The following is a 26,876-nucleotide window of genomic DNA, read 5'->3' as shown; positions in this document are numbered from 1 at the left end:
CCACCTGCAGCTCACTGTGCCCCAGCCCCCCGCTGAGCGCAGAAGGAGGCCGCAGCAGCCGGGAGAGTGGAAGCAGAGCTTGTTTAATTTCCAGACATGTTCTTTTTTTTTGCCTTTTATTGAATCTTTTAGGGACCCCCTTTTTTTTGCATAGGGAAACAAATAACAACAGCCAGAGTCACTTCCTGTAAATGGTACTTAGGTAGCGCGTCCGCAAAACCAGAAAGACCGCGTGAGTTACAAGGTCACGACCAGGCACGAGCCCGCCCCACGGGCGCCCTGTCCCTGGCCCGGGGAGGGACCAGACAGCGGCGCCCACAGGCTGGGCGGCCTACGCGGGGCTCGGGGTGCCACAAGCAGAAAGCGAGAAACACTACTATCCTGGTGTGTGAGTAAATACGAAGCAAAACCGAAAACTCAAAACCTTAGAAGATGGAGGGGCGAACCCCACCCCAAAACCTGAAGGGGGGAGGGGGGCGGGAGCGAACTCGGAGGGACACATCTCCCTGCTCCCCGTGCCCTGGCTGTGCCCGTCCCTCAGATCCCCTGCTTGTCCAGGCGCTGGGTGGGCAGGGAGCAGGGGCTGGGCTGGGCCCCGGCTCTCAGAGGGGCTTTGGCTTCTGGCTGGGGCTCAGGGTGGGAGAAGGGGGCATGCATGTGGGGAGTGGGCTTCGGGGGTCCTGTCTGGAGGGGCCCCGCCCAGCCAGGAGGTGGGTGGGCGCGAGGCTTCCTCCCTCCCCGCCTGCCCCCTCCTGGCCCACGTCTGAGGCCTGTGGCCGGGCAGGGGGCCGCCGGGGGTGGGGAGGGGCCCCAAAGCCGCAGCAGCAGACCGTGAGGCACTGCTGCGGAGTCGGATTTGGTATGGTGGGCAAGGTTCTGCTGGCGCGGCTTTGGGGCTGCCTCTGCCCGGCCCAGCCGCCCCCACACCTGCCCTCTGCCTTGGTGAGCTCAGGACAGTCGAGGCAGGCGGTTTAGGAGAGCCTCAGAGCACGGACGCTGGATGGAGGCAGCAGGGGCAGGAGCGCCTGGCCGAGGACAAGCAGCACAGAGCCCCAGCCCAGTGCGCGGGCCCAGGCACCTGGGCAGCCAGGGGCCGGAGCGGGCAGGGGCTCGTGCCCATCCTCCCCAGACCCTGTCTTTTGGTGGACATCATGGGGCAGCCATGGTGTGGCAGGGGATGCGTGAAGGTCCCTAGCTGGGGGACAGTGTGGTGGCAGAGGCTGGCTGGCGCTGTCTTCCTGGGAGCTGCGGCCCAAGAGTGGCCCTTTGGCCCCAAGTCCTCCCTGTTTCGTGGGAACTGATTGTCCAGCCTGGGGCTCGAGGCCCCGCCAGCCTCTCCCCAACCCATGGGGCCAGGTGGCTCCCTCCCACCAGGCCCTCCTGGCAGTGCCAGGGCTCTGCCCGAGGACAGGGGTGGGGCCACGGGCATACACGAGGGGCTCTCTCTCATCTTCCCCAGTATGAGCAGGACCCGAGGGCCAGGCTGAGGCTCTGTCTGGGTGTGGCCAGCGGGATGGGCTTCTCCCTGGGGGTGGGTGACGGTGGGCTGGGAGAGGACCCTTCTGGAAAGATGCCTGTTTCTCAGAGAAGCCTCACCGGGGCGGAGGCACCCGCCCCAGGATGGCACGCTGCCTGGCATGGACCCGCCTGCCACCCTCACCAGGGCCTGAGCCCAGGACACAGGTGGGCCGCGCCCCTGGCCACCTTTCTGGGTGAGTGCTGCCGGATGCTGGCTGCGGGGGACACAGTGGTCCTGGGGACTGTGCCGCCCCTTCCTCTGCCACTGCAGCTGTTTCCTGGGTGACACTGAGGAGGGACACAACTAAAGGCCAGAGCCCGTCATGCCAACACGTGAGCCTGGAGGCCGTGTCTGAGGGCAGGGTCCTGGCCAGGCTGGTGCTCGCCCTGTGCCCTGGGGGCATGAGCATCCTGAGGGCAAGACCCTGGGGATCCTCTGCCTGGTGGCCCCCTGCAGGATGCTGAGGTGGGCAGCAGCAAGGGGCCCAAGTCGGAGACTCCTGCCCTTGGGCTGCCCACTGACCACCTGCTATTGTCTCAGCTTTGGTCAAGTAAGAGCGAAAGGCTGGGATTAAAGAAAGAACAGGAAAACTCAAATGGAGGACAAGACAACAGCCTGGCGACCCCCTGGGCCAAGGCCGTGACTTGGTGCCCTGGGCGGGCGGCCGCGCCAGGCCTGGCTGAGGACAGACAGATATTGCATATACGGGGTTTGTCTTCTCGCGATCCGCTGCGCCTCCTGCTCACGGCTGGAAGACAGAACGGGGGCTGGGTGCCACCCGAGGCTGGTCCTTTGGTGAGAAGGACGGGGTGCCGTGGGGGAGAGGGGTGCCCTGGGATGGGGTGGCGGCCTGTACCCAGGGCAGGTCCGAGGTCTGTCCTCTGGGCAGGGACTCCGACGACCCCGCTGGAGATGGGCGTGGGCAAGGTGGCAGAGGGGAGCACCAGGGAGCCCGGGTGCCCTGGAGCCGAGGAGCCGGCCAGGCAGCAGGGCGAGCATCAGATGCCCACTCCTGCTTCCTTCAGGGCGTTCTTCTTCTTTGAAAAAAAACTGTTTTTCTTCTTTTTTTTTTACGAACAAAACTACATCCCCTTGGACTGCTTCATTCCACGTCCCGTCTGCTGAGCTACGCGTGCATACATGCAGCTGTGCGCTGATACTGTTGAAGTAATACTTATTCTCAAAGGCAAGGCACATCATGTGGTAGAAAATTTCGTGCAAATTAGGAAACATGGAATTTTTTAAAGGATTTTTTGTCTTTTGCAAGAGGGGGCGGGAGGCGGAGGGGAGACAGAGCCAGTATATCTGCCATGCAGGCCCGCCATGGGCGGGGCCAGGAGCCGGCCGCGGGATCCTAAGCACCATGCAAAGTCAGGTACAGAGTTGGTTCTGTGGCCCGGCCAGGGGCCGGCGGGAGAGGGCCGTGTCCCCCAGGGCGGCCCCCCTCCCCCACCCTGGCTGAGAAGCTTCCAGATGCCCCTGCTTTCCCGGAGAGCAGCCCACGCTTTGGTCCCCAAATGGTCACCCAGTGGAGGGGCCCTGAGGACGGACGGACGGACAGACAGAGGGACCAAGGGTTCGAGGCTGAGGATGGCGGCCCCTCTGGGCGCAGGGCTGAGAGGAGTCTGTGGAAGGGTCTTTCTCCTTATAACCAGCAGGTTCGCCAAGGCCCTGGGCCAGTTTGGGAGGAGAGTCCAGAGCGGGGAGAGTGAGGTGGGTGGGCAGCGTGGGTGGGCGGGCCTGAGGCCCTGCCCCGGATGATGGCTCTGGCCCGAGACGGGACGGGTGGGGTCGGGTCACGGCGGCTGTTCCCCGGAGCCAGGCGTGACGGGTGTCAGTTGGGGTGCGCGGGCTGGAAGGGGTCCTCGAGTTGGGGCTCAGTGGCCCCAAAACACCCAGCACCACCTTCCGAGCCCCCAGGACGGCGATCCGGGGAGGGGGAGGGTGCGACGGGCCGGGCGCCGGCTCCCCGGCCCCGCTTAGTGTTTTTGGAGCAGCTCAACGGAAACGCGTGGCAGATGGGGCCCTGAGGCTGCGGCGGCCGACCTGCCCGCCAGAGCCCTCCCGTCAGGTCCGGTGGCCCTGCCTTCCGCCCGGCAGCCTGCTCTCCTTCCGGGCAGCGGCTGCCTCCCCTCACGGGACGTGAAAGTGCAAAGGGTCCCTGGGCGGAGGCGCCCGGAGGGCTGGTCCAGGTGTAAGGCACTGGCGGGGGCGGGCGCCCTGCCCAGGGCCCAGGCTGCGCCGCGGGCGGGACGCCCGGGGACGCCCAGCGCCTCCCCGGGGGTCCCATTTCTCTAGCTCTGGGGGCACAGCAATGAGGGGCCTGAGTGGAGTGGCAGGGAGGGGAGGGTGGGAGCCCGGCCACGCTGTCCCAGCTGGACAAGGGGCGGCCGGTGGGGATCAGGCACTTGAACCACTCGCCTCCGCCTCCGGGTGGGGAGCTCCCCGCCCGCCCTCAGTCCTCGGAAGGTGCGCGTCCCGGGCGGGGCTCCTCGGGTGCCAGCCGGGGCGGGCGAGGCCGGGTGGGACTGGGGGTCTAATTGCATAGAGACTTCTCCTCCCGAGGGCCACAGACCGAGTGCCCAGCATGACAGGGCCAGGACCGTCGTCCGGGCACTGGGGAGGGCGCGGCCAGCCTGCAGGGCCCTCCTGGGCTCCCGAGAGCCTGTGCGGCATCCTTCCCTGGTGAGGGCCAGCGTGGGGTCCCTGCCACGTCCAGGACCTCCCAGATCCCCTCTTCTGCCTCCCCTGGCCCCCTTGACGTCTCTGCGGTCCGAGGCTGGGGTCCTTGCCGACCCCTTCCCCACCAGCACCTGCCTCCCCTTTTTGGCAAACACCGTCCACGGCGGGGGACTGGCCAATGTCCCCACACTGGCAGCGGTGACGCAGGCCCAGGAGAGGTGGCTGTGCTGGGTGTCCTGCCCGTCTGTCGCCCTGGCCACAGGCGCCAGGTTGTGCTCACCTGGTCTCTGGGCAGCGCTGGGGCCACAGGGCAGCGGGTGGGCAGCGGCATCTGTCCCTCTGGAGCAGCAGGCGGGAAGGAGATGAATAACTTAGGAAGACCCGTCGCTGCCTCCGGGCCGCGGCAGTCGGGGGCTGACGGCTGTCTTCGCCTCTGTCTTGGGTGCGTGCTTTCCTTATTTTTTCCGGTTGGTCTTGTCCTCCTTTTTCTCTTCCTCCGTGTGTCTGTTTTGTCTTTTCGGCCAAGCTGGGAGTCGCCGGGGGATGATCTTGCTCGCTCTGATTTTCCACCGAGGACGTGGGCGGGGGCCACGGTGCTGCCCCTGGGATTCCCAGGACGATGGAGAACAGGCGGGAGACCTCTGTTATCCCAGGTACCAGGACTGAGGGGCCGGAGAGGAGAGAGGGTCAGGCTGGCCCGGCCTCACTGCCCTCGCCACACCCGCCCTCTGACCCTGCAGCCTGTGCCGCGGGGCCCGGCCGACAGCACCCACCTGCCAGAAAGTCCCAAACAAGGCTGCCTTCTCTTAGCACCAGGGCCCTGTGACTCCGCGATGCCCGTGCGGCAGCGTGCACGGCCTGCAGCCTGGGCAGGGGTACGGTGGCTCTCTGCCACCAGGACAGGCAGGGCTGGAGGGAAGCCGGAGCGGGTCCTGCCTGGGGCGAGGGGCCCGTGGGAGGTGTGGCTCCACCTGGTCCCGCCTCCAGTGCAGAGGCCTGTCTCCGGCACCTGCCCAGCCCAGGCACGGGACCCAGGCTGTCCACACTGGCTGGACCATCTCTTCCTGTTCAATGACTGCAGATGGCTACGCGGAGGGCTCTTCCCTACCCCTGTCTATCAGCGGAGAGCGGGGCCCAGGCTGGTCAGGTGGCCTGCCCAGGGTAACCAGTTAAAGGTGGCCAAGCAGGGGCTCAGGCTGCAGGGCCAACCGCTTTGCCCGACTGCGTCCAGGCCTCACTGTCCTGGACAGATGCTCCCGGGTCTCCCACCCCTCAGCAGCGCTCCGAGGGACAAGCTGCATGGAGCCTGGGCAGTGGGCGCCTGTGAGGGGACAGCCAGTCCAGTGCCCACAGAGCAGCGGCAGCACAGAGCCCTGAGCAGGGCGTCTCCCTCCTCTTCCACTGAGGCTGGGGCCGTGGTGCCTGCTGTGAACTGACAGTCCCTCCACCCCGCCCTCCAGCCAAGTTCAAGTTCATCTTGGCCATTACCTCATGTCTGGTTTCCGCTGGCAACCAGACAGGCTGGGGCGTGACCCTGGGGGTGGACAGCCTCCCTCATCTCCGCCTGCCCAGGGTGCCTGCCTGGCTCCAGCCCCGAGTGGGGGCAGCTGACTCGCCTCTGCACCCCCGCTGGGCAGCCGGCTGTGGGCGCAGCGTCCACACCCCGGAATGGGGCTCTGCATCCCCCAGCGGCAGCAGGCAGCTCAGGGCGGCCCACAGGAAAGACGTGGGGTGGAGGGAGAGTGGCGGGCAGTGACAGTCAGGCGGAGGGCAGCCTCCAGGAGGACCCCGCAGGGCTGGGCCCTGCTCCCTCCCAGCCCTCCCAGCCTGGCCTCCCCTCCAGGCCTCCCAGTGATGGCCACCTGCCCTCAGTGCCCCAGAGCCTGCTCCGCACCCCCGGCTGGGCCCTCACTCTGAGTCCTTCCAGGGCCCCCACAGCCCCGGCAATCCCGCGCCCACCTCCCAGCCAGGTGGCCACTGGAGGCTCCTGGGTCAAGGTGTCTCCCCGCACACCCTGTGTTGACCACCTCCCCACCTGCCCTCTTCTGCCAACCATGCTGGGTCCTGCCAGCCCTGTCCCACCCTCTCCAGGTCCTGAGGGTCCGGCTGGCAGGGGGAGCGTGGGGAGGTGGGTTCCCCCAACCCGTCTCAGGTGGGCACGGCTGGGGCCAGCTCAGTCTTTTGAGGTGAAGCTGCCTGAGGCAGAGTCGGGTCAGAAAGTGGCCTGGAACGGAGAGACTGACCGTGGAGGCCAGACCGCAGGGAGGACGAAGAGGCAGGGCCTCCCCCCAACCTTATTAGCTCTGATTTCTGAAGCAACTGGGACGCCCATGGCCTCCTGTGGGCAGGGTGCCAGTATGGTGCAGAAAGGAAATGCCTGGCTCCGCCAGCAGTGGGCGCAGGGGTACGGCCACCCACGGGACCCCTCTCTTTGGGCAGGAGGGTGTGTGGGGAAGCCCTGCCCTTTGTCCTTCAAAGGCTCTCTGGGAGGTGCCCAAGGTCAGAGGAAGAGACAGAGGTTCAGAGTGTGTGAGGCAGAGCCGGGCAGCAACCTGGTCTTCTGACCCCCAGGAACCCTCCAAGCCCTTGCATGCTGGTCTCCTGCCCAAAGTCCCCTCCTTCCTCTCCAGCTAGTTCTGTAGAAGAGAGGGAGGCCGAGTGGAGGCTGGAAGGAGCAGGCACTGCCCTGGCCAGAGACTCCTGGGAATGCAACTAAGGCGGGGGGTGGGGGGGGCGTCCTCCCTCCACACTCTGGCCCCTCTGGGCCTCCAGGAGCAACTGGGACAGTCACACAGGGGCCCCAGGTGACCTGGGTACAGCAGGATGTTCCTGTCCTCAGCTGGGGTCTCAACTCTGGTGGCCTTCTCCCTGCCCCTGCCTGGGCCTCTGGTTTGTAAAACCAGGTGGCTGGGGGTGTGGACACTGAGGTCTTGCATGGCCAGTTCTGCAGAGCTGAGAGGCCCGGGCCTCCAAGCCTCAGGGCTGCGGCCACCACTACCCTCTCTGTTCCATATCCCGCGGCCCGACCAGCACTGGGGAGCAGAGCCTCCGAGTCCAGCCTGCACAAGCAGCAGACCAGGACCGACAGGAGGGCAGGGGCTGGGGATGCCTGGGCCTGGGGCTGAGGCCAGGCTGGGGGGACCCTGGGCAGGCCACGTGCTCCTCATCGCCCTGAGCCCTGGGGCACTCGGCCCTGAGGACAGCCTGCCCTGCCTGACCCTGAGCCCGTCCTGCAAGCAAGCCCCTCCCGGCCCCTCACTGGCTCCATCACCTGCCGGACCCAGTGGAGGCTGGGAGCTGTGCTGGGGGGCCGCCACGCCTGTCACAATGCCCCGGCGTCCAATCCCTCCCCTCCCCGGCCAGGAGCATGGGAGACGCGGAGGCTAGGGCACAGGCTCTGGGCGATGGCTGTGTGACCCTGGGCAAATCCCCGGCCTCTCTGGGCTTCAGTTTCCCCTCTACAAATGGGCCCCTCGTCTCTGTCTCCGGGGCGGGAGATGCCACTAGGAAGCGGTGGGCAGGGTTGGGGCCGCTTCATGTCCCTGGGCGTGGTGTGCCCTCCGAGGCCAAGGCCAGGGACATCCAGCCCTGCCCGGTGTCCCAAGAAGCCAGCAGCGGGCTCGAGGCCCTGGTGGGCTGTGGGCGGCCGGCCCCTGTGCCAAGCGAGGACCACGGGCCCAGCAGGTCTGCTCTCCCTGCGCCCCCGGCCGGCCCCGCCCCGCCCCGCCCCCCGGCCGGCCCCGTGGCCCCTACCTGTGCCTGATAAACGCCCGCAGGATCCCTTGGTGCTAATCCCACAAAGGAACGGTTTGCAGGGGACGTGTCGGGCGCAGAGTAGGCTGCGGGAGGAGAGAGACCAAGAGCCCGTTAGCGGGGGCACGGACAGGGGCTGCCCAGGGTCACACAGCCGGCCCTGTGCACCCAGCTCCTGTAGCCTCCAAGCCACTGCCCTTCCTGGCTGACCGGAGCATTCGGAGGAGCTGGGGGTCCTGACTTGAGGGGCCCCCGGGGGTCCTGGCCAAGGCTGCCAAGGTGGAGGGGGCGGCAGAGGACGAGAGCCATCGTCCACACGCCACCCTGAGCCACTCGGGGTGCTCCGCTCTGCGCCCAGCCCGCACTGACGGGCCGGGGCCGTGAGTTACCGAGGCGTCTTATTTGTTGACCGTCCCCTACGGAGCGCAGGGGCTGCGTCTCCAGCCACTATCTGCATTGTACCCTCCCTGGTTCACTGTGTCAGTGCAGGTGACTCAGGGCCCACGGCTGCTGCGAGCAGGCAGCAGGCGGGCGGGCGGGGCCGCACGAGCTCAGTAACAGAGGCAGGGAGGCCAGTGGAAGGCTGCCTGGAGGCACGGCTGGGAGGTCTGGTGCAGGGAGGAGGGGGGCCCTGTGCGTCCACATCTGTGAAGCAGCGGCTGCATGCCGGGCACTGGGCACTTCCAGCTTTGGACCATCTTCTGCTGCGCTGGGGTGGACGCGGGGCTCATGCCCGCTGACGGCACTCATCCTGAACCGCAGCCTATCCTGAGCACAGTCCCCCGCCCTCCCAGCCCTCCAGCAAACTCCACGACCACCCTTTCGCCTGCGGACCTGGGGGTGCACCCCTAAGCCTCCTTCTGACCCGGGTCAGACGGTTCCCCGCTGCCCTGCCTGTTAGGCCCGTGACTGACACATGTGGCGGAAAAGACTGAGGCCCAGAGAAGGGGAGCGTCTGCCTGAGGTCACACAGGGCACGAGCTGAGAAGGAGGCTTTGGAGTAAAGGCTGGCCCGGGGGCCCGGCATGCTGCAGCCTGGTGCTCAGAGAAGGCCTGTCCCGGTGGGCACGCCCTGCGCCGGGAGGAGGGCAGGCTGTGAATGCTGGCCGCAGCGCAGGGGCGTTTGCTAGCCTCCTGTCACGAGGAATCAGGGGCGCAAAGACACGGATGTTTAAAACACAGGAGGGGCAGCTGGGCGCAGCGGCCATGCCTGTTACTCCAGCGCTCGGAGGCTGAGGCAGGAGGATCTCGAGCTCCAAGCCAGCCTCAGCAGCCTGGAGAGGCGCTAAGCAGCTCAGTGAGACCCTGCCTCTAACAAAATACAAAAGGCAGGAGGGGCGGATGGAGGGCCAGCTCCCCAGCGTCACGCCTGGCCTCAGTGGAGATGGGGTACTGGGGCCTGGGAAGGACGTGGATCTGTCTGGCCGGTGCTGGTGGCCAGGGGAGGCTGTGCTGGAGCCACTGAGGACGGGCGAGCCCAGGACGGGGGGCCAGTGGCTCCCAGCTGCAGCAGCTCCAGCCACCAGCTGTCCTCCGAGCTCGGGAAGGCCAGTGGGAGGGGCTTCTGGGGTCACCTGGGCAGGTGGGGATGGTCTGTCTCAGGGGAGGCCCAGCCAGCCACCTGGAGGGACAGGGCCCCAGTGTCCACGCTCCCACCGGAAGCCGGGCTTCAAGCAGCAACTGTCGTTTCCCACAGAGGACGTGGGGGACGCCGGGGGCTGGGGACACGGGTGCGGCCGTGTCGGCTGCCAGGAGCTCCCTGGGCACAGTGGGTTTCTGGAGGCCAGCTGGGCAAGGGGCCCCGGGCCACCGGCGAGGGAAGCAGACCTGACTGGCCAGGGCGAGGCTCTGTGCCCGTGGCCAGCGCTAGCTGGGCTCCGCAGGGCAGCGGGGCGAGGGCGGGCGCCGCTCCCAGGAGCTTACTAGGGCAGGTGAGCGGAGCGGCTCCTCCCACGGAGGTGGCGCTGGGTTTGGTGGCTGGGGGCGTGCCGACCGAGGCAGGCCCAGGGGCAGTGGCACCAGCATCTGCGAGGGAAGGCAGTGGCTGGACAGTATGAGCTGACCACCTCCATTTAACTGGGGGGACAGAGACACCAGGTTAGGGGCTGGCACCCCCTCCGCGGGCCCTCCCGGGGCCGACGGCCTAGCCCTGTCCACGTCCAGGCCGGGTGGCGGCCGGGGGCCGGAGCTGAGGCCACGGGAGCCTCTGGGGACAGTGCACAGCAGCACTGCCCTGCGCACGCTGCCCTCTCCGAGCCACCTGCACGGACTCGCTGCCCTTCCCGGCCAGGCCGCCTCATGCCAGCCGGGCAGGACGCTGACCGGCTTATTGGGACACGGTACGTGTGACCTGGCCCGAGGACCCTGCTGTGAGCCGCCAGGAGCCTGGGCCCACCGGCTGCTGCCCTGCGTGCTCCGGCACAGTCGGCCGCCCCCCGCAGACCGTCTGCGCGGACCCACCCCACGGGTGAGCGGTCAGCACGGGATTCCACACCCACCTGCCGAAGCTCGCGCAACAGAGGCCGAGCGTTCCAGGGCCCAGAGCCAGGTCGCCGGCCGCCACCAGCCAAGCCCGCGCACCCCACTCACCGGTCCGGGTTGCTGGCTGGCTGGGTCGCAGGCCAGCGAGACGAGATCTTTGAGGGGGTCCTGGGGGTTGAGATGAGGCGGGTAGCGGATGGCCGTGTGCGGGAAGTAGGTGGAGGCCGTCTGGGGCAGGATGGACGTCGTGGGGAAGTGCAGGGCAGAGGACGGGTGGGGACTCCGGGCAATCCCTGTGGAGACGCAGCAGGCGGGTCATGGCCCTGGGCTGCTCTGTGGCTGTGGGTGTGACCCACGCCGCCTCTGGGTATATTTGACGGTAACGATGACAAGGACAGCCACACAGCAGAGCCAGGCAGCACTACCCACAGACTAGGCCCAGGTGTGTCCTCAAGCCCATAGACCCCCAGGGGACCCCAGAGGCGCCTAGGCTCGCCCCCCACTTTTTTCTTGTAGGGCTGGGACGGAACCAGGTCCTTGTGTGTGCCAGCAAGCGCTCGGCCACTGAGCTGCGCCCTCTTTTTTATTTCGAGACACAGTGTCGCTAAGTTGCTGAGGCTGGCCTTCATCTTGCCATCCTCTTGCCTCAGTCTCCTGAGCAACTAGGATGACGGGCGTAGCCACTGTACCCAGCTCCCATCTTTTCAAAACAGAGAATGTCAGGGTGGCCCTAGAAGATGTCACCTGCCTGTGGCCACACAGCAAGCAGGTGGTCAACCTGGGATTTGAGCCCAGGACACCTGGTCCCTTGCCCGCCTCTGCCTCGGGCCTTGGCGAGGTCTTTCTGGAAAGGGCTAGAAGAGACTCTTATTTAACACAGAAGCACGGCGGGCCTGTGTCTGCGGCTGATCTGAGCCTCGGCCACCCTCGAGGGGTGGACTCGCTGGACGGCACGGCGCCAGCCACACGCTCGGCACTTACATCTGGAGACAGCCTGGGTCTGTGGGCTGAGCAGGCTCCACACAGGCCACCGCAGGGGCCGGGGCTGCTGCCCTGTGGGGCTGAGGACCACCCTGGGCAGCGTGCGACTGGCAGGCTTGGTCTCCTCCGGTGGGCGGTGTGACCCCTGTCCTAGGACACTGCCGTCCCTCCCAGCCCCGCGCTGCGGGTTCCCAACCTCCCGACTCCCCCTCCTGCACCCTGCTGGCCCTGGGTCAGGCTCTGAGGCCCCGCTGGCCTCCCACTGGGCGCGAGCACACCACAGCATGTCCCTGCTCCTGTCCCGGTGGCAGAGGGCACTCCGCGTGGCACCTGCTTCTCTGGACGGTTCGCGGGGCAGTGTCCTGCCTGTGGCAGGGTGGCCCACTGGCTGTGTCCTGGGGCTGCCTGCACCCCGGCCCGGCCTGGAAGCCGACCGTGCGCAGGTGGTGCCGGCCCCCTGCCAGCCACACCTGAGGGGAGTGGGCAGCCCAGGGCCTGGCTGGCCCGTCCCTGCTGACCTGTGCCGGCCTCCGTGGTGGCCACGCGTGTGGCAGGCCTCCTCGCGTGCTGGAAGCACCAGAGGACTGTGTGAGGCTCTTGAGGCGACAAGACGGCTGGGTCATGTGTCGCCCCACTGGTTGGGCAGGAAGTTGGGCCAGGCGCAGTGACCGGCCACTGATCCATGCTGCTGGGTGTCGCGACCCTCTGTGACCCCTCTCCTCAGGAAAGTGTGTGGGGCGGCGGGCGGCCTGGCCTTGGCCCGACCTCTTGGGGCCCTGAGGAGGCGGCTTGCAGTCTGCCCACAGTGCCCGGGCCGGGCGGCAGCTCCCAATTCTGCCCGTCAGCCAGTGTGTCTGGGGGTCCAGGGGGCACAGTGGGGGGGCGAGCCCCAGGCTCTCCTACGGGCATGAAGCCTGAGCACACCTCTTGGCAGAGCTGAAACTCAGCCTTGGGCACTCTTCACCACTTCTGTGTTGGTCTGGCTGGAAGGCTACAGCAATAGGGCTCCTGGTCAGACCTCTAGTGGGACTTCCCAGGCAGTGATGGGTCTGAGCAGAGGGTCCAGCCACCCCTCCCTGCCCGGGTCCAAGACACTCACCGCTGTGCACAGCGATGACAGGTCGGTGGTGCTGGGTGAAGCTGGAGAGACGGGGCGAGTCCTGGGGGGATGGGCTGTTGAAAGGCGACTTGTCCATCTCAGTCTTCTTCACCGGGGACGAGATGCCTGTGGGGGCAGGGGCTCCATGAAGGCCCAGGGCGTCAAGCTCCCGGGGGCCCCAGACGTCCCCGAGGGCCAGCACCACGGGGGAGCAGGGTCGCCCATCTCCTGACCCCGAACCCCTCACAGAGGGGCAGGCCGGGCTTGGAGCAGGGCAGGGGCGTGGGTCGCAAGGCCAGCGGGGCAGGCAAGCTGGATGGCCAACGGCAGTGCCCAGGACGCCCCCCCAAAGTGCAGTGTCCAGAGCCTGCCCCTCTCGCATAGGATGTGGAAGCCCACCTGGGGTGGATGGCGCAGACAGGGCGGCTCCCTCCCCACCCAGCCTGGGAGGGTGGTGGGCAGCGCCCTGGGCCAGGGTCCCGAGCAGGTCTGGCAGGGGCTCAGGGCAGAGCCAGGGGAGGGCCTGCAGGCGGATGCCCAGCTCAGTCACCCGCCAGCCCAGGCGCCTCCTCGTCTCTGCTGCTGTGGTCACAGTGCAGCTGTCCCTGCCCGTGTGTCCCCACTGCCCTGAGTGGCCGCCATATGGCAGTGCCCTGGAAGTGGGTCACAGGGCCTGGGGGTGGGCAGACACTATGCCCAGTGGCCACCGGCAGGATGGGCCACCCAGGAGGCCTCCACCTGGGCAGCACCAGGGCCACCAGCCCAGGGCGACTGTGAGCAGGGCCAGCAGTACGAGGTCAGCCGGTGCTCGGGGACCCCCTGGGACAGCGGCCCTGCCTGCGGGCTCCAGGAGGGCGAGGCGCCTTCCTACAGCACGTCAGGGTGCCCCGACCAGGCAGCTGCCCGAGCAGCACAGCGGCACGTCCCATGGGCCTGGACAGCACTGGCCACTCTACAGACCCTGCTGTGGCCCTTGGTCCAGACACCCTGGGTGGACACACGGCCATGGGCTCCCCCGTGTGCTGGACACTCATGTGCTGGTGTCCCCAACTTGGCACCATGACCCTCACTGAAGGAGGCCCCCAATCTGCCCCACGTGGGCCCCAGCCGCTGGGATACTGCTCCTTGGCAGGACACAGGCAGGCAGGTTGGTCCCCTGAGGACAACAAGCGTCCAGAGTCCCAATGGGGCACTGACCCCTGCCCCGTGTGGCCAGGGCACCTGGTGCTGGCTGGTTCCCTGGGTGTATCCTGGGCACTGCAGGTGCTGACCAGGGGCTCCAGGCCTGGCGCTCCCCAGCGGTGACGCCACCATGTCCCTGGGCATGGCCCTGGGTCCCCGGGGATAGCACACCCGGGCGGCTCTGCCACTCGCTCTCCCCTCCTCCCCGGCTTCCTGTCTAGATGGCCCCCAGGCAGCACCTTGCCAGGGCCGGTAAATCGAGTAGCTGGCTCTGCTCGGCTGGCTCTGCACCCCAGTGGACACACACTCCCAACTGGAGGGCGGCGGGGTGGTCACAGCCCAGCCTCTCAGGCCCGTGGCCCTGCCTGCCCCCTCCTGGCCACCTGGATGGCCACCTGGCTGGGAGGCGGGACTCACACAGTGCCCTATGGCCTTGGACGGGCAGCAAAGCCCGTGAGGGCCCAAGAGCCTTGCCCACTTCCGGCCTCTGGCCTCGGGGCATGACTTACCAGGGCTCCATTTCCCGCTGTGGAACAGGGTGACGGCACGAGCAGACTCCTGTCCACTGCAGAGCCCCACCTCGGGGTTGCAGGCCTCAGCCCCCGCGTCCACCAGGACCCACCTCACAGGGTGTTTCTGGGAGTGGGTACCCCAGGGAAGTGGCAGGGCATGCTGCAGGGGCCCGGAAAGGAGCTGGCAAGGTGGCCTGGGTCCCCCAGTGAGCAGGAGCAGCAGGGCCACCATCGTGAGCCTGGGGCTGGTGCTCCACCCACCCACCGGGCAGGGCGGAGCTTTCCTTGCCCCGGGGGGCACACGACTGCCTGCAGCAAGACTGCACTCCCGGCACCTCTGGCAGCTAAGGATGGCCGCGTGCAGCCTCCTGGGCGCAGAGACTGACAGAAGAGGTGAAGTGCTGTTTCTGAAAAGAACAGGTGGGTTTTTTGTACTGGGGATTGAACCCCGGGTGCCTGAGCACTAAACTATACCCCCAGACCTTTTAAGTTTTTGAGACAGGGTCTTGCCAAGCTGCTGAGGCTGGCCTCAAACTTGTGATCCTCCTGTCTCAACCTCCTAAGTCACTGGGCTTACAGTCATGACCACCACACCAGCTACCTTGACCACGAGGTGGGAACAAGGACACTTTGTGGAGCAGCAGGCTCCTGAGTCCAACATCGCAGCTGCCCAGGTGCGCTAACAGCTGGGCGTTTACCTGTGAGGGAAACGTACTGTCCTTTGGGTTGGCCATCTCCTACAAGTGAACTTGAGCTCACTGCACATAGGGCCTTTATGGAGACACACCAGACAGACAGGATCCCATGGACACTGAGCCACAGAGACACCGTGACCCACAAATCAGAACCTAGTGAACAGAGACGGGGCTCCTTGGGGCTGGACTGCTTTGGTAGTCCACACCATGAAAGGAGGACCCTCGGGGTCCCAATGTCCAACAGACGCATTAGAGACTGGCAGATGGGGACTCCAGGAAGATACCGCAAGCACAGACCCTCTGCTTCCCGGCTTCCCACGGCCAGATGGCTGCTTTGCAACATCCTACCACGTCTTCCTCCCAACTTTCCCCAAGAAGCACCCTTCCAGCACACGCACCTGGGAAACAGCACCAAGGCTGCCTAAGCTCCTGTCCAGGGTCACGCACGCAGCCCCAGGCGGAGCAGTGGCAGGGCTGGGATTCCAACCCCTTCCCTCCAATGTCAGGAGGATCTGGAGTTCAGGCCTGAGACCACCGTGGAGTGGGCCCTTCAGCATGAATGAGCTGAGAATCTGAGGGATGCCAGGCTCGCCCTCCTCCGGGTCACGCCAGCCTCCAAGTCAGAGGCCAGGCCGCTAGAATCCTAACGCAAAAGGGACTCTATGAGGCCGGCGGAGGCAGCGACCCCAAAGAAGAGATCTTGGAGGAGACCAAGTGACCCCAAGGAGCTGCAGACTCTATAACAGGAGTCCCAGAGAAAAATGCCCTGGAGAGGATCCTAGGAAGCCACCGGGCACAAGGCGCGCCCCTGGGAAGGACGTCGCGGGACTGGAGGCCCTGAGAGACGGCGGGCTCCGAGGGCACTGCAGTCCTGCGGAGCAACCCCACGGAGGGCCAGGGAGAAGGGATCCTTGCATCACAGGACCCTCTGGCCGGGAAGGGAGAGACCCTGCGGCCGAGCGCGGGAGGAAGCGCCCAGCGGGTCAGCATCTCGCCAGCTGAGGCTCAGGGGCCCCAAAGACGCGGACCTCTGCAGGCAGGGCGCCGAGGAGGCCGGCGAGCGGCAGACCCGGTCCTTCCGGGACAGAGCGGAACCAACCAGCTATGGGAACACGTGAGCCCGGATTTACTTCCAAAGCGCGCAGCCGGCGCGACCACAACTCCCAGGAGGCTCCGCGGCCCCAGGCCGACTTCTTTCCCTGGCGCCCGCGCAGTGCCTGCCGGAACGTGTAGTCCCTGCCGCCGCAACCCCAACCGGAAGGCCGGCTCTGGCCCCGCCGTCGGCCCTACCTCCTTCCATGTCCTCCGTCCAGTTGCGGCTGCTACTCGTTGGAGAGCTAGGCGAAGTGTAGTAGTCGCCGCCGGGGCTTGTGTCCACGTCCTCCTCCATCGAGCCCGATTTGTGCCGCTTACTCCTAAGGGGCGAGGGAAAGGGAGGCCGGTTACCATGGAGACGCAGGGAGGCGGTGGCCGACTTTGCGGCTCGAGGGGCGGGGCTAGCGCGAGGCCTCGCGCGACCTGGGCCTGCGCCTGGGCCCGGTAACACCTGCTGCGGGGCGGGACGCCTGGGCCGCAGGGCGCAGAGCGGGACCCAGGCGGCCTGCCCGGCGGATCGGAACGCCCCCCTGCAGCCGGGAAACCGGCGCACTGTCACACCGCGTCTCGGAAGGACCTGTGCCTGGGTCCTGGGGCCGCGGGCTGGCCCGGGGGGCTGTCGGGAGGGTTGGGTTTGGTCTCTGCGGCCAGGCGAAGTGTGGGCCAGGCATTCCAGGGCGAGTGGCCCCCAGCTGGTGGGAGGGGACCCGGGCACGCACCCGCTGGAGGAGGTGCTGGGCAGCGTTCTTCTCATGCCGGCGCTGGCAGGGTTCAGGTCGTACGCCAAGTGCCCCTGCAGCTCTCCCAGAGAGAAGTTAGGTCCTGTTCCGGTCACGACGGGTGCTGCCCAGGCGACAGAAAGGAGATGAGGGAGGGAACCATCTGCCCTGGGGGGCATCCCGTGGCAGTCCAAAGGGGGACCCCTTCCCAAACTGGTCTGGTTCTTAATTCGGCCAGAATCTGCCTTGTATGGATCAGAAAGCCGCAGCCATGGAGAGAGGCCAGGCCGGCTGTAAGGCAGAGGAATGGGCAGCGCTGGAGGCCAGGTCCGCGGATCTGACCGGGAGGTTCCTGACCAGTGTTAAGCCCCTGGGTTGGGATCAAAATTGGAGCGTCCAGCAGGTCCACAGGGAAGGCCAGGGGACAGGCAGGGGGCGGCTGGGGCCCTCTGGGGTCTCCTGGGATAGGGAGGAGGGGGAGGATGAGTGTTGGGCGGAGGATCTTCAGCGCCTCTTCTTAGCATTTGGGTCCAGGTGTGGGAAGAGGGCCTGACATTACGACCTGGGGCTCTGGGAAGGACATGGCCACCTCCCATCCTGGGAGTCTTTGAGTTGGTGACAGGGGTATCTGGAGAGGATGAGGCGGGGTAGGGCGAGGGTCCCTTCTCTCTGAGCCCCTCAGTCCTGACATCCCCTTCCCTCTCCAGGTCCCAGCTCAGGGCCAATGGGGACACTCACTCCGGGACACTTGGATGAGCTCGGTGACACTGAACACGCCAGAAGTGACAAAGCTCTCCTGGAAGTCAGTTGTATCTGTAATAGGGAGATGGTGGAGGTCAGCAGGCAGCTGGGTGAGCAGGGCCCGTCTCCCTCCTCTACCCCCGACTGCCCAGGCTCTCGGGCTGGCCTGAGCCTGGCAGCCTTGCAGCAGGGGATGGCCAGAAATGTGCAGCCTTGTCCAGCCGGGGTCCACACAAGGCCCCTCACCTTGGTCTGGAGCCCATGTGCAGTGGCAGGCTGCACTGGCCAGTGGAGGCCAGACTCCCTGGGTGGGTGATCACGGGCAGGTCACACCCTGACCCCAAACCTCCACGTCCCCGTTCTCAAAGACGGAGATGGTGAGCGCTCTCCTGGGGGTCACAGTGAAGCACACATCAGCCCTGGACTGCCTGCCCCCCATTGCCCGCTGCCATGCTCCCTGGCAGGAGGGTGCCTTGTCCTGGCCCTGCAGTGTGCCTGGCACCTGGACCAGAGCTCAGCACCCAGCAGGGGCTGGTGGGATGGGAGCAGCTGGCCGCGTGGGACTCACTGGTGTGGGTGTTAAAGGTAACGGACACATGTTCACAGCTGTGTGGTTCCCCGGCAGAGCTGGAAAACAGCCTGGCGTCCATGGATGGATGAGTGGACACATGTGGCCCATCCACCATGGGTGTCCTCAGCCAGGGCAGGAGCAAGGTGACACAGCTGCAGCACGGATGGACCTGAGGACCTTGTGCTCAGTGACAGCCAGACACATGAGGCCACAGTGTGTGACCCAACAATGGGAGTCCCGGACAGGAGTCCAGAGATGGGACCTGGACCTGTGGGTGAGGCTGGGGAGGGTGGGGTTGTGTTCAGGGCGAGGAGAAGGTTCTGGACCGGGTCAGGATGCTGGGGGCAGGGTCTGTGGAGGTGCTCACTGCCACTGACTGCTCGAGGACAGGTCATGCTGCATTATACCCCAAGGACTAGGGATGAGGCCCACCCTGCAGAGGCTGGGTGCCCGAGGTGCTGAGGCCGGCAGGGCAGGGCCAGCCAGGGCTCAGCGGGCAGTGGGCACAGACCTCACGGTGCAGGTGGGAGAGGGTCGAACTCCGCTGAGGGCCAGTGCTAGGCACATGCTGGCCACCCACCCCGTAGTCAGCTGCTGGGATCAGGACGAGTTCCAACGCCACGTTCCGCTACCTCCCAGGGCCACCGTGTTCCAGGCCCCAGGAACAGCCTGCGCCAGGTCCCCGGGCTGGCACACACTTGGAAAGGGGGACACCAGCCGCGTGGAGCAGGAGGATCCAGGGAGAGGGGCGGGAGTGAGGTGGGACTGCCTGAGCACTCGGCTCCCGAGGCGGTGGGCACAGTTCCTCTCCCAGCCCCCAGGGGGCAGCAGGGCTGCGGGGAGCTGATGACAGTGCCCAGCGTCCAGCCGTCCAAGACCCAGGCCCTGGCACCTCGGGATCCAGGCGCCAGGTCACGATCATCTGGCACGCCAGTTGTCCATCATTCACCATGTGCCTGGGGCCCTGCCGGGAGTCTCAGGGACATGTCTCAGGGAGGACAGGGCGGCGGCCCCTGAGTGTCCAGGGGAAGTGGCTATAGCCGTTTCCTGCTGACCCAGCTGGCTGGCCAGTGTCAGTGCGCCCCGCCCTCCCCACCCGGGTTTCCTGTTTGTGCAGCGCCGTCCAGCTCCAGCTCCAGGGGACTCCCTGGCAGGCTGGGAGGACAAGATTTCCTCCGCCAGACGCCCAGGGTCCCCATGGGACCAGGCCAAGCGCCACTGCCCCCGCCTCTCTGAACATCTGGCTTGTAGGGAGGCCCAGGAGGATGAGCCGCCGGCCAGGGAGGAGTGGCCAGGGCCTGAGAATCTCCTGGACCCTGCGTGGCCTGCCTGGGCCGGCAGGGATGCCCAGGCAGCTTCCTGCCGTCCACTCCTGGCTCCTCCTCCCCTTAGTGTTCCTCTGTGTCATCCCTTGCCCTCTCCTTTCTCCAAATACTTATTGAGCACCTACTGTGTACCAGGCCCTATTGTAGACATGAGGGTGTGAATGTGCTCGAGGCAGGTGACACCATGCTGGGTGTGGTGGCCAGCCTGTGATCCCAGGGACTCAGGAGGCCCAGCAGGAGGATGGAGGCTAAGCCCGGCCTGGGCACCTCAGTGAGGCCCTGGCTCCACATGAAAAGCCAAGGGCTGGGGTGTGGCTTGGAGCTCACACCCCCCTGGGCTCCAGGGCCAGGGCCCTGGGCATCGGTGCAGGGAGATCAGGCACAACTGCCACTTCAGCAGAAGGAGGTGGGCACAGGGCTGTGGCCAGGCATTGCTTGAGCTGAAGGCACCCAGGGAGGGCTTTCCTGAGAGGACCTGGGGACATCTGGAGCGGGCAGCTAGCTGCCCAGGTAGCAGGCACAGGAGGGGCTGGTGAGTCGGAGGCAGAGGGAGGAGCCTGCGGGGCAGCAGGGACAGGGAGTGGGAGCCAGGAGGGCCTGGCCCAGGGGCTCACAGGTGCCTCTGCCGCAGGACAGCCCATGAGCCCTGCTGGGCCCTGCGGCCTCTTCCTGCTCTTCGGGGTCCCTGCTGCCCACCCCTGGGGGAGCCGACTTCTCCCACTGGCCTAACGCGGTCCCTGGGGCTGCAGGGCGGTCCCAGGCTCCCTTGGTGCGGCCCCTGAGTGGGCTGATCTGTGGCCCTAGCCCCAGCTCCTCGGGTGCCCTGGCAGCCGCTCCCTCCTGCAGCCCCTGCGTGCCCAGCTGTGAGATGGAGCAACAGGGGCTCCAGTCTGGGCTCTGCTGAGGCCAGGGAGTCCCCACGGGAGGCAGGGCGGGGGGGGGGGTGTGGAGCCCTCAGCCTGCTGCCACGGCGCCCAACTCACCCAGCGTGATGGGCTTGCTGTCCTCCTGGTCGGGGCCCATCCCTGCCCGGGGACTGCCACTCTGCTCCGAGTCTGCAAAGAGAGGAGGAGGAGGAGTTGGTGGCAGCGGGGACCTCCAGCCCCAGAGGCGATGCAGCGTCCACCCCGGTGCCCCGTTCTGGGCTGGTCCAGAACGTGTTGAGGGCTGGGGTCTCGCCTGGGCCCCTGTCTTGCTGACCCTGGAGGGTCATGACATCTGGCCAGGAGCCCTGCAGGCACCAGCCAGGCCCTCAGGCCCAGTGTGCACTGCAGGAGTGAGGCAGGGGCTCTGCAGATGCCCAGCTCCCCTGCTGGTCTCTGTCCTCTCTGGACCTACTCCTGTCCTGCTGTCCTACCCATTCTACAGATGGGGAGGCTGAGGGCAGTGGTCTTTTCCCTCAGCCTCTGTCCCTGTGGTCCTGGGTCTGGGGGTCTTGAGTTCTCCTCGGGAGGGCTGAAGGGTGGCCCTCTGGCTGCGATGCCCCCACCTGCCTTCCTGGCCTGGGGACTCCCTTCACCTGGCTTCTTTTTCCTCTTATCTAAAAATAATCGGCTCCTTGGTGGATATGGGGGACTTCATGGAGGCTGAGGCCCGTGCCGTGGCTGTGCAGTGGCCGGGTGGCTGGGTGGGGAGGGGTACAAGGGCGCAGCCAGGCAGCACCCCCCTCCCAGGCCATGAGGGAGAAGGCAGGAGCTGCTGTGAGGCAGGGGGAGGACCAGCCCCAGGACTGTGGCCGGGCGGCCCCAGACAAGCTGTCCTGAGCCTCCCCGCTCTCCCCGGATCAGAAGGCTGCCCGAGGCTGTGCGGTCAGCACAGGCGGAGAGTCGGGATAGGCCTCTGGCACCAGCTGCTATTTTTTGGCCTTGGGATGGCCGTGGACATGGTCACTGTTGCCCCTGGGGAGGCTCCTGTGTGTCAGGGTGGCTCCAACTTGGCACTCTCCTGTGCCCGCGGTGGAGGAAGACGCTGCCCGTGGCTCTGTGGGCTTGGGGCGTGCACGCCTGCGGTCTGCCAGGCCCAAGGTGCCCAGGCCCAGGGGCATGCAGGGCTCTGAGAGGGTGGAGTGGCCTCCCGGTTGTGTCACCACTGGGCAAGGTGGGTTGGTCAGTGGCCAGCAGGAGTGTGTCCTGGGCTGCCAGCTGCCCTCAGAGCTGACCAGTCCTGCTTGGACCACCTGGAGGCCGGGTACAGGCAGCCACGCCATTGGGAAGGGCCCAGTCCGGCAGCCAGCCTCGGCTCCCGACCTCTTCCAGCTCAGGTGGGCGACCGGTGCTGCTCCCCAGCTTTCCGGACCCCTCAGCGCGCAGTGCTGCAGTGCAGGCCACGCCCACTCTGGTCCCGCCTCAGGGCGCAGCGCCCCATAGCACCTTCTGGGCCGCACCTGGGGCGCCTCATTCCAGATCCCTATTTAAGAAGGGGGACCCGAGGGCCGTGTGACCAAGCGCCGGGCAGCGGCTAGCACATAGGGACACCTCCCTGGGGGTCTGCGTGGAGGTGACTGCATCTCTGCCTCGCATTCCCTGTCGGACCTTGGACCAGACTCACCAGCCTCGGTCTCCCCATCTGCTGGTGGGCAACAGCACAACCCCTCTCCAGGGTCCTTGGGTTGCCAAGCCCAGGATTGACAAGCCACGGGGCTGGCCACAGGTGGCCCTGCAGCGGGGGGCAGGCCTTGACCCGGGATCTCCCAGCTGGAAGGTGAGGGTGTTTGCAGGAGGGCTTGCTCCGGGGTCTGCATGGGAGCCTGTCCCTGGCCAGCAGGCAGCCTCCTCACATCCGGGCCTTAGAGCAGCGTGCTCTGGCCTACAGTGCTGGCTGGTCCTCCGGAGGGACGGGAGCTGGTAGGAGTGGCCATGGGCTTTGGTTCCCCTGGTCCTGTTCTGGCACTGGGGACTGAACCCCTGCTACTCGCTGCTGACCACACCTGGCGACGGTCTGTGCTGCCCAGGCTGGCCTGGGACCCGCAGTGTCCTGCAGGGCTGCAGGAGGTGGCCACTACCCTGGCCCTACTCTTGCCCTGGACTTGGGGAAGCGCCCAGTGGCCCCCTGGAATGTGGGGCCCAGGGTCGGCCCAGCAGGCTCCTTCCTCGGTGGTTCTTGGAGCTTCTTTTTAAACGAGGTTTCTAGATAACCCGACGCGGCAGCTACGCCAGCTCTTCCCCACCTTCACGTCTTCCTCCTTGGTGAAGAATCCCGCGCGCGTCGCCGTCCTGTCTCAGCCGCTGCTGAGCTGCTGGGGCACGGAGCGCACCGCAGCTTGGCCGTCCCCACCGCCTGTCGGCCCCTCCCAGCCCAGCTGCCACCACGCTGCTTCCCGTCTCTGTGGCCCTGAGACTCCGAGGACCTCCCATGTGGGGACTCGGTGGCCCTGTGTCCGGCTCACGTTGCTGAGCGCCATGGTGGGGTCAGGGTCCCCCCATCCTCACCCTTCTGGGAAGCTGGACGGTTCCTCTGCCACTTGCTGACCACCGTCCATTGCTGGGCTCCTGGGAATCCCGACGTCCAGGCTGTCCACTGTGGGCACAGGGGACTGGCCACAGGTGACTTCTCACATTTAAATTAGTTAAGCTGACATGAAGTTGACAGTTCAGTTCGTCAGTGAAAATGGCCAGGCTGCAGGGCCTTGGGAGCCTAGCTGCCCAGGGCTGCTGGCAACCAGGTGGCCAGGGCAGAAGGTGCCACAGGACAGTTCTGCTGAACCACATCCGTGGACAGTGGGGGAAGCGTAGAGACTCATCCCACTACAGAGACCAGCCTAGAGTGGACCGTCCATGGGCCCAAACAGATGCCAAGTGGACGGGTGCAGGTCTGGCTAGTGTCCTGGCCCAGCTGCCTGAGCCCTGCTTGGGCAACCCATGTCCCGAGGAGCCGGATCAGGGCTCCGTGGTCCCTCTGGGGGGCGTGGAACTCATGGTAGGAGCTGAGGGAGGAGCAGGTGCCCGAGACCCCGGGTCAGGGCTGGGGCGCGAGCCCCGTGGGAGCCCATGCAGCTTCACATCAGGCCAGGGCGTGGAGTCGGGTCAGAAGCACAGCCAGCGGCCCGGGCTCCTGTTCCGTGGCCCGTGAGCTGACGCAGGTCTTTTCCGCTTTCAAAGGCAGCACAGAAAGGAGGACCAGGCAGCACAGCTGCAAGCAGCCTGTCTAAAGGCCACGTGGCCCTTCACTGAGAAAGCTTGCTGCCCGCTGGCTGTGTGTCCTGGCGCGAGTATTTGATATCTCTGAGCTTTGCTCTCCTCATTCACAAACCGGGGTTGAACAGCATCAGCCTCAGCTCTTCCTGGACTGCTCAGAACGGACGGCTCAGAGCTTCCCAATGTCACACGCGGGGGACAGCAGTCACCCCAGTGGGCAGGTGCCACTCCCTCCTGGCGCATTCAGTAGGCGAGTAGGCGCAAACAGGTCTAGAGGGCCCCACGAAGGGGCACGGGCAGTGAGGGGCCAGCACGGCCTGGGGAGGGCTGGGCAGCGCGAGCCCCAGGGGTCGTGTGGCCCGGCCACCAACGCCTCGTGAGCAGCTCCCCTGGCCCCAGCACCGTGGATGCGCTGGCCTCAGTGCCCCTGGGAGGGACGGGACCGTCGCCCTGCAGGGGGCACCTGGCAGAGCACCAGTGGGTGGCACGGGCCTGGGTCCACTAGGCTCCCGAGCCTCCTGTCGGGCCACGGGGGTCTCGGTGCCTTCACCCCGGGCACCGCCCGGCTGCCGTCTGGTGATTCCGGGCATTTGGACCCCGGCGGGCACCCACCACAAAACCTCCTCCTGCTGGCCACGTGGCTGACTGGCGCGGGGCCCCAGGTGGGCAGGGAGGCCCTTTGCAGCTGCCTGCCAGGACCTGGCAGCGGGCGCCCTGGGGCTGCTGCCCACAGGTGGGTGCACTGGGGGCACCCGGCCCAGGCCGCTGAGGGCAGCGAAGGGCGTCCGCTCGCTGAGCTCTGGATGCTGAGCTGTGCGCTGGGCACTGACCCTTCTCATGCCCTAGGACAGTTCTTGGTGAGGCCAATAACCCCTGACTACCCAGAGAGGGTAAGCCAGCTACCGGGGTCACACAGCAAGGCGGGCGGTGGTAGGCAGCCCCCATGTCGTTGCAGCTCTTGCGCACAGACCCAGGACGCTGCGCCGGGCGTGGGCTCGCTGGACAGTGCTGACCTGAAGGCTCCCTGCCCGTCGTTCCTGCGGCCTCTCCGACCTGGCGCTCCGAGCACCTTCTCTCCTTTGCTTGCTTGGTCTCTGAGCTGGGGTCTGGCTCTGCCGCCCGCTGGCCTGACTTCCTGGGCGCGAGGACCCTCCTGCCCCGGCCGCCCGAGGGGCTGGGTCACAGGCAGCCCACCATTCCTGGCTCGGTCCCAGCAGGAAAAGACGGACACGTCCTCCTGCTGTGGACAAAAGCGGGACCCAGGCCCCTGCTGTGGACGGCAGGGTGGGGTTTCCTGGGGGCCCAGAGGGTGAAGGTGCCGTCCAGGCCTTGGGCGTCCCTGGAGTGGCTCAGGGGGACGGCAGGCGGGACTTCTCAGGGCCTTTCAAACACGCTGGGACTTATTTTCCTGGTGCCCAGGATGGACCGCAGGGCCTGGCACACCTGAGCCCTGGCTCCGCCACCCGCCACGGCCAGCCCTGCATTAGGGACCTGGAGGGTGGCAGGGCCCCACCTGTGCCCTCTGGGCATGTCTTGTGGAAGCGAGGCTCATGTCCTCACACCAGGGTGGCCTTCCCGCCTGTGGCCCGGCCTGGCCTGGCCGCTTCCCCGCCTGCCCAGTGGGCGTCCTCGGCCGACCTACTTCGTGGGCCTCCGCTGTGCTCAGAGGGTTTCGGAGACGGAAGGCCACCGTGGTGTGGGTGGCACTTCCGCCTCCAAGGATCTAAGAGCATCGTCCTGCCTGGGCCTGCTGCCCTCCAGGCTCCGCCTCCCTCAAAGGGGACCACAGCCCGAGTCCTCCCCGCAGCCACAGGGCCCTCAGTACCTGCACGCCCCCCGCTCTGCTCCAGCCACACAGGCTCTTCTGCCCCAGGGCCTTTGCACGGCTATGCCCTCCGCCTGGGACACCTTTGGTCCGGATGCCCACAGGGCTCCCTCTTCCCGATGCCTCAGACCTCTCAGAGACCATGCCTGGCGCGTCCCTCACCACACTCAGCTCGTGTAGTGACCCTGGTGCCTGGTGGCAGCGCTGTTTCAGTGACACCCTCTGCTGGCCGGGGCCAGTTCTTGCTGCCCAGGTCCACGCAGCGTTCATGTGCAGCCGGGGACGTCACCACCCCCTGCAGCTTGCTCAACAAGCACGTGACCAAGGCCACAGCAGCCGTGTGAACCGGCCGTCCGCAGAGCGTACAAACTGTTCTTTCCTGTCCGTGGCCCAGAGCCCAAATTTGGTGTGTCCCAGTTCAGGACAAAGGGCCGCCATGGTGGCCAGGGGCCCCACCCTTCCTCTGCCCGGGAGAACACCCTGCGTGCTGGGGACAACACTTCCGCTCTCAGCAGCTGGGCGACCAGCATGGAGCCCCTGCTTCCACCTGACAGATGTTCACAGATCCGCTACCTGCCAAGCGGCAGGACCCCAGGGGGTGGAGGAAGGGGCTCGGGGAACAGAGGCAGCTTCACCTGTGCGGTGGCCCAGGATGCAACTGGGCAAGGCGTCAGGCAGGGGCCTGAGGCCTGGGGGAGCAGCAAGTGCAAAGGCCCTGGGGCAGGAGGTGTTTGAGGAACAGAGACCCTGCGGCTGGAACGGCCTGGAGGAGAGGCCAGGCCACAGGCAGGACCCTCAGGACTCAAGCTGAGAGGAGACTGTCCCAGTCTGTGTCCTGTTTCCAAGCATCTCTGGGCACCAGGAGGCGGGGTCGGAGCCTGTTGGTCGGGTGCAAAATGGAACAGCCGCTGTCAGCAACAAAGAGCCGGGCTCAAAGGCGGCCCCCGACCCGCCTGCCCACGGCTGCCAACGAGTGGACACGGCTCCAGTGTCCACAGATGGCAAAGGGACATCCAGCAGGGGCCACCCACTCCTGGAGGTCACTTGGCCAGGAGGAGTGAGGGGACACAGTGCCGGTGACGTGAGCAGACGCAGCAGGACACACTGAGTCGCCCAGGAGGTCCGGGTCTTGGAGTCACAGGGCGCAGTGGGCGGGAGCCAGAAGGGAAGGGTTCCGGCCTGGGCACTGGGCACCGGGCACGCGCTGCAGGGCTGGTGGGTGGCGAGCGCGGGCCTGGGGCAGAGCAGCTCCGTCTGCAGCACGTGAAGGCTGAGCCCGGAGGCTGCAGCGAGGCCGCGACGCCGACTTAGAGCTGGCGCATCCCGGCCTGGAGCCGCGGTTTCCAGCCGCGGCCGCTCGGAGAGCTGGCCCCGATTATTTTCCGACCTTTGCTGCGTCCAAAAGTGGCTGGTTCTGCCGCCGCACGTCCGCCAGCGGGGGCCGGGGAGAGGCAAAGCCAGGCCCCGGAGTCTGGGCTCCCCGCCGGCGCTGCGGCCTCCTCCCTGCTCCCTCTCAGGAGGACGCAGGCGTCCTCCCCGGCTCCGGCTCCAGCCGCGCCCTGG

The 26,876-nt window shown here is 66.7% G+C and overlaps 1 protein-coding gene across 1 annotated transcript in view; it reads right to left on the bottom strand.

Annotated features, from left to right (window-relative positions):
* Window positions 1–4,768: 4,768 nt before the first annotated feature.
* Window positions 4,769–26,876, bottom strand: part of NFIC (nuclear factor I C) — a 40,431-nt gene continuing 18,323 nt past the window's right edge. Inside the window, 10 exon segments of the mRNA XM_079115215.1 lie at window positions 4,769–4,863; window positions 7,955–8,040; window positions 9,878–9,940; window positions 9,943–10,030; window positions 10,544–10,728; window positions 12,516–12,641; window positions 16,195–16,319; window positions 16,719–16,842; window positions 17,457–17,531; window positions 20,339–20,410. Coding sequence (XP_078971341.1) covers window positions 4,846–4,863; window positions 7,955–8,040; window positions 9,878–9,940; window positions 9,943–10,030; window positions 10,544–10,728; window positions 12,516–12,641; window positions 16,195–16,319; window positions 16,719–16,842; window positions 17,457–17,531; window positions 20,339–20,410 — 962 coding nt within the window. The 3' untranslated portion in view covers window positions 4,769–4,845.

Source organism: Sciurus vulgaris, assembly GCF_902686455.1.
Source record: "Sciurus vulgaris genome assembly, chromosome: 16".
Taxonomy (NCBI): domain Eukaryota; kingdom Metazoa; phylum Chordata; class Mammalia; order Rodentia; family Sciuridae; genus Sciurus; species Sciurus vulgaris.
This window is presented reverse-complemented; position numbering and strand designations above follow the sequence as displayed.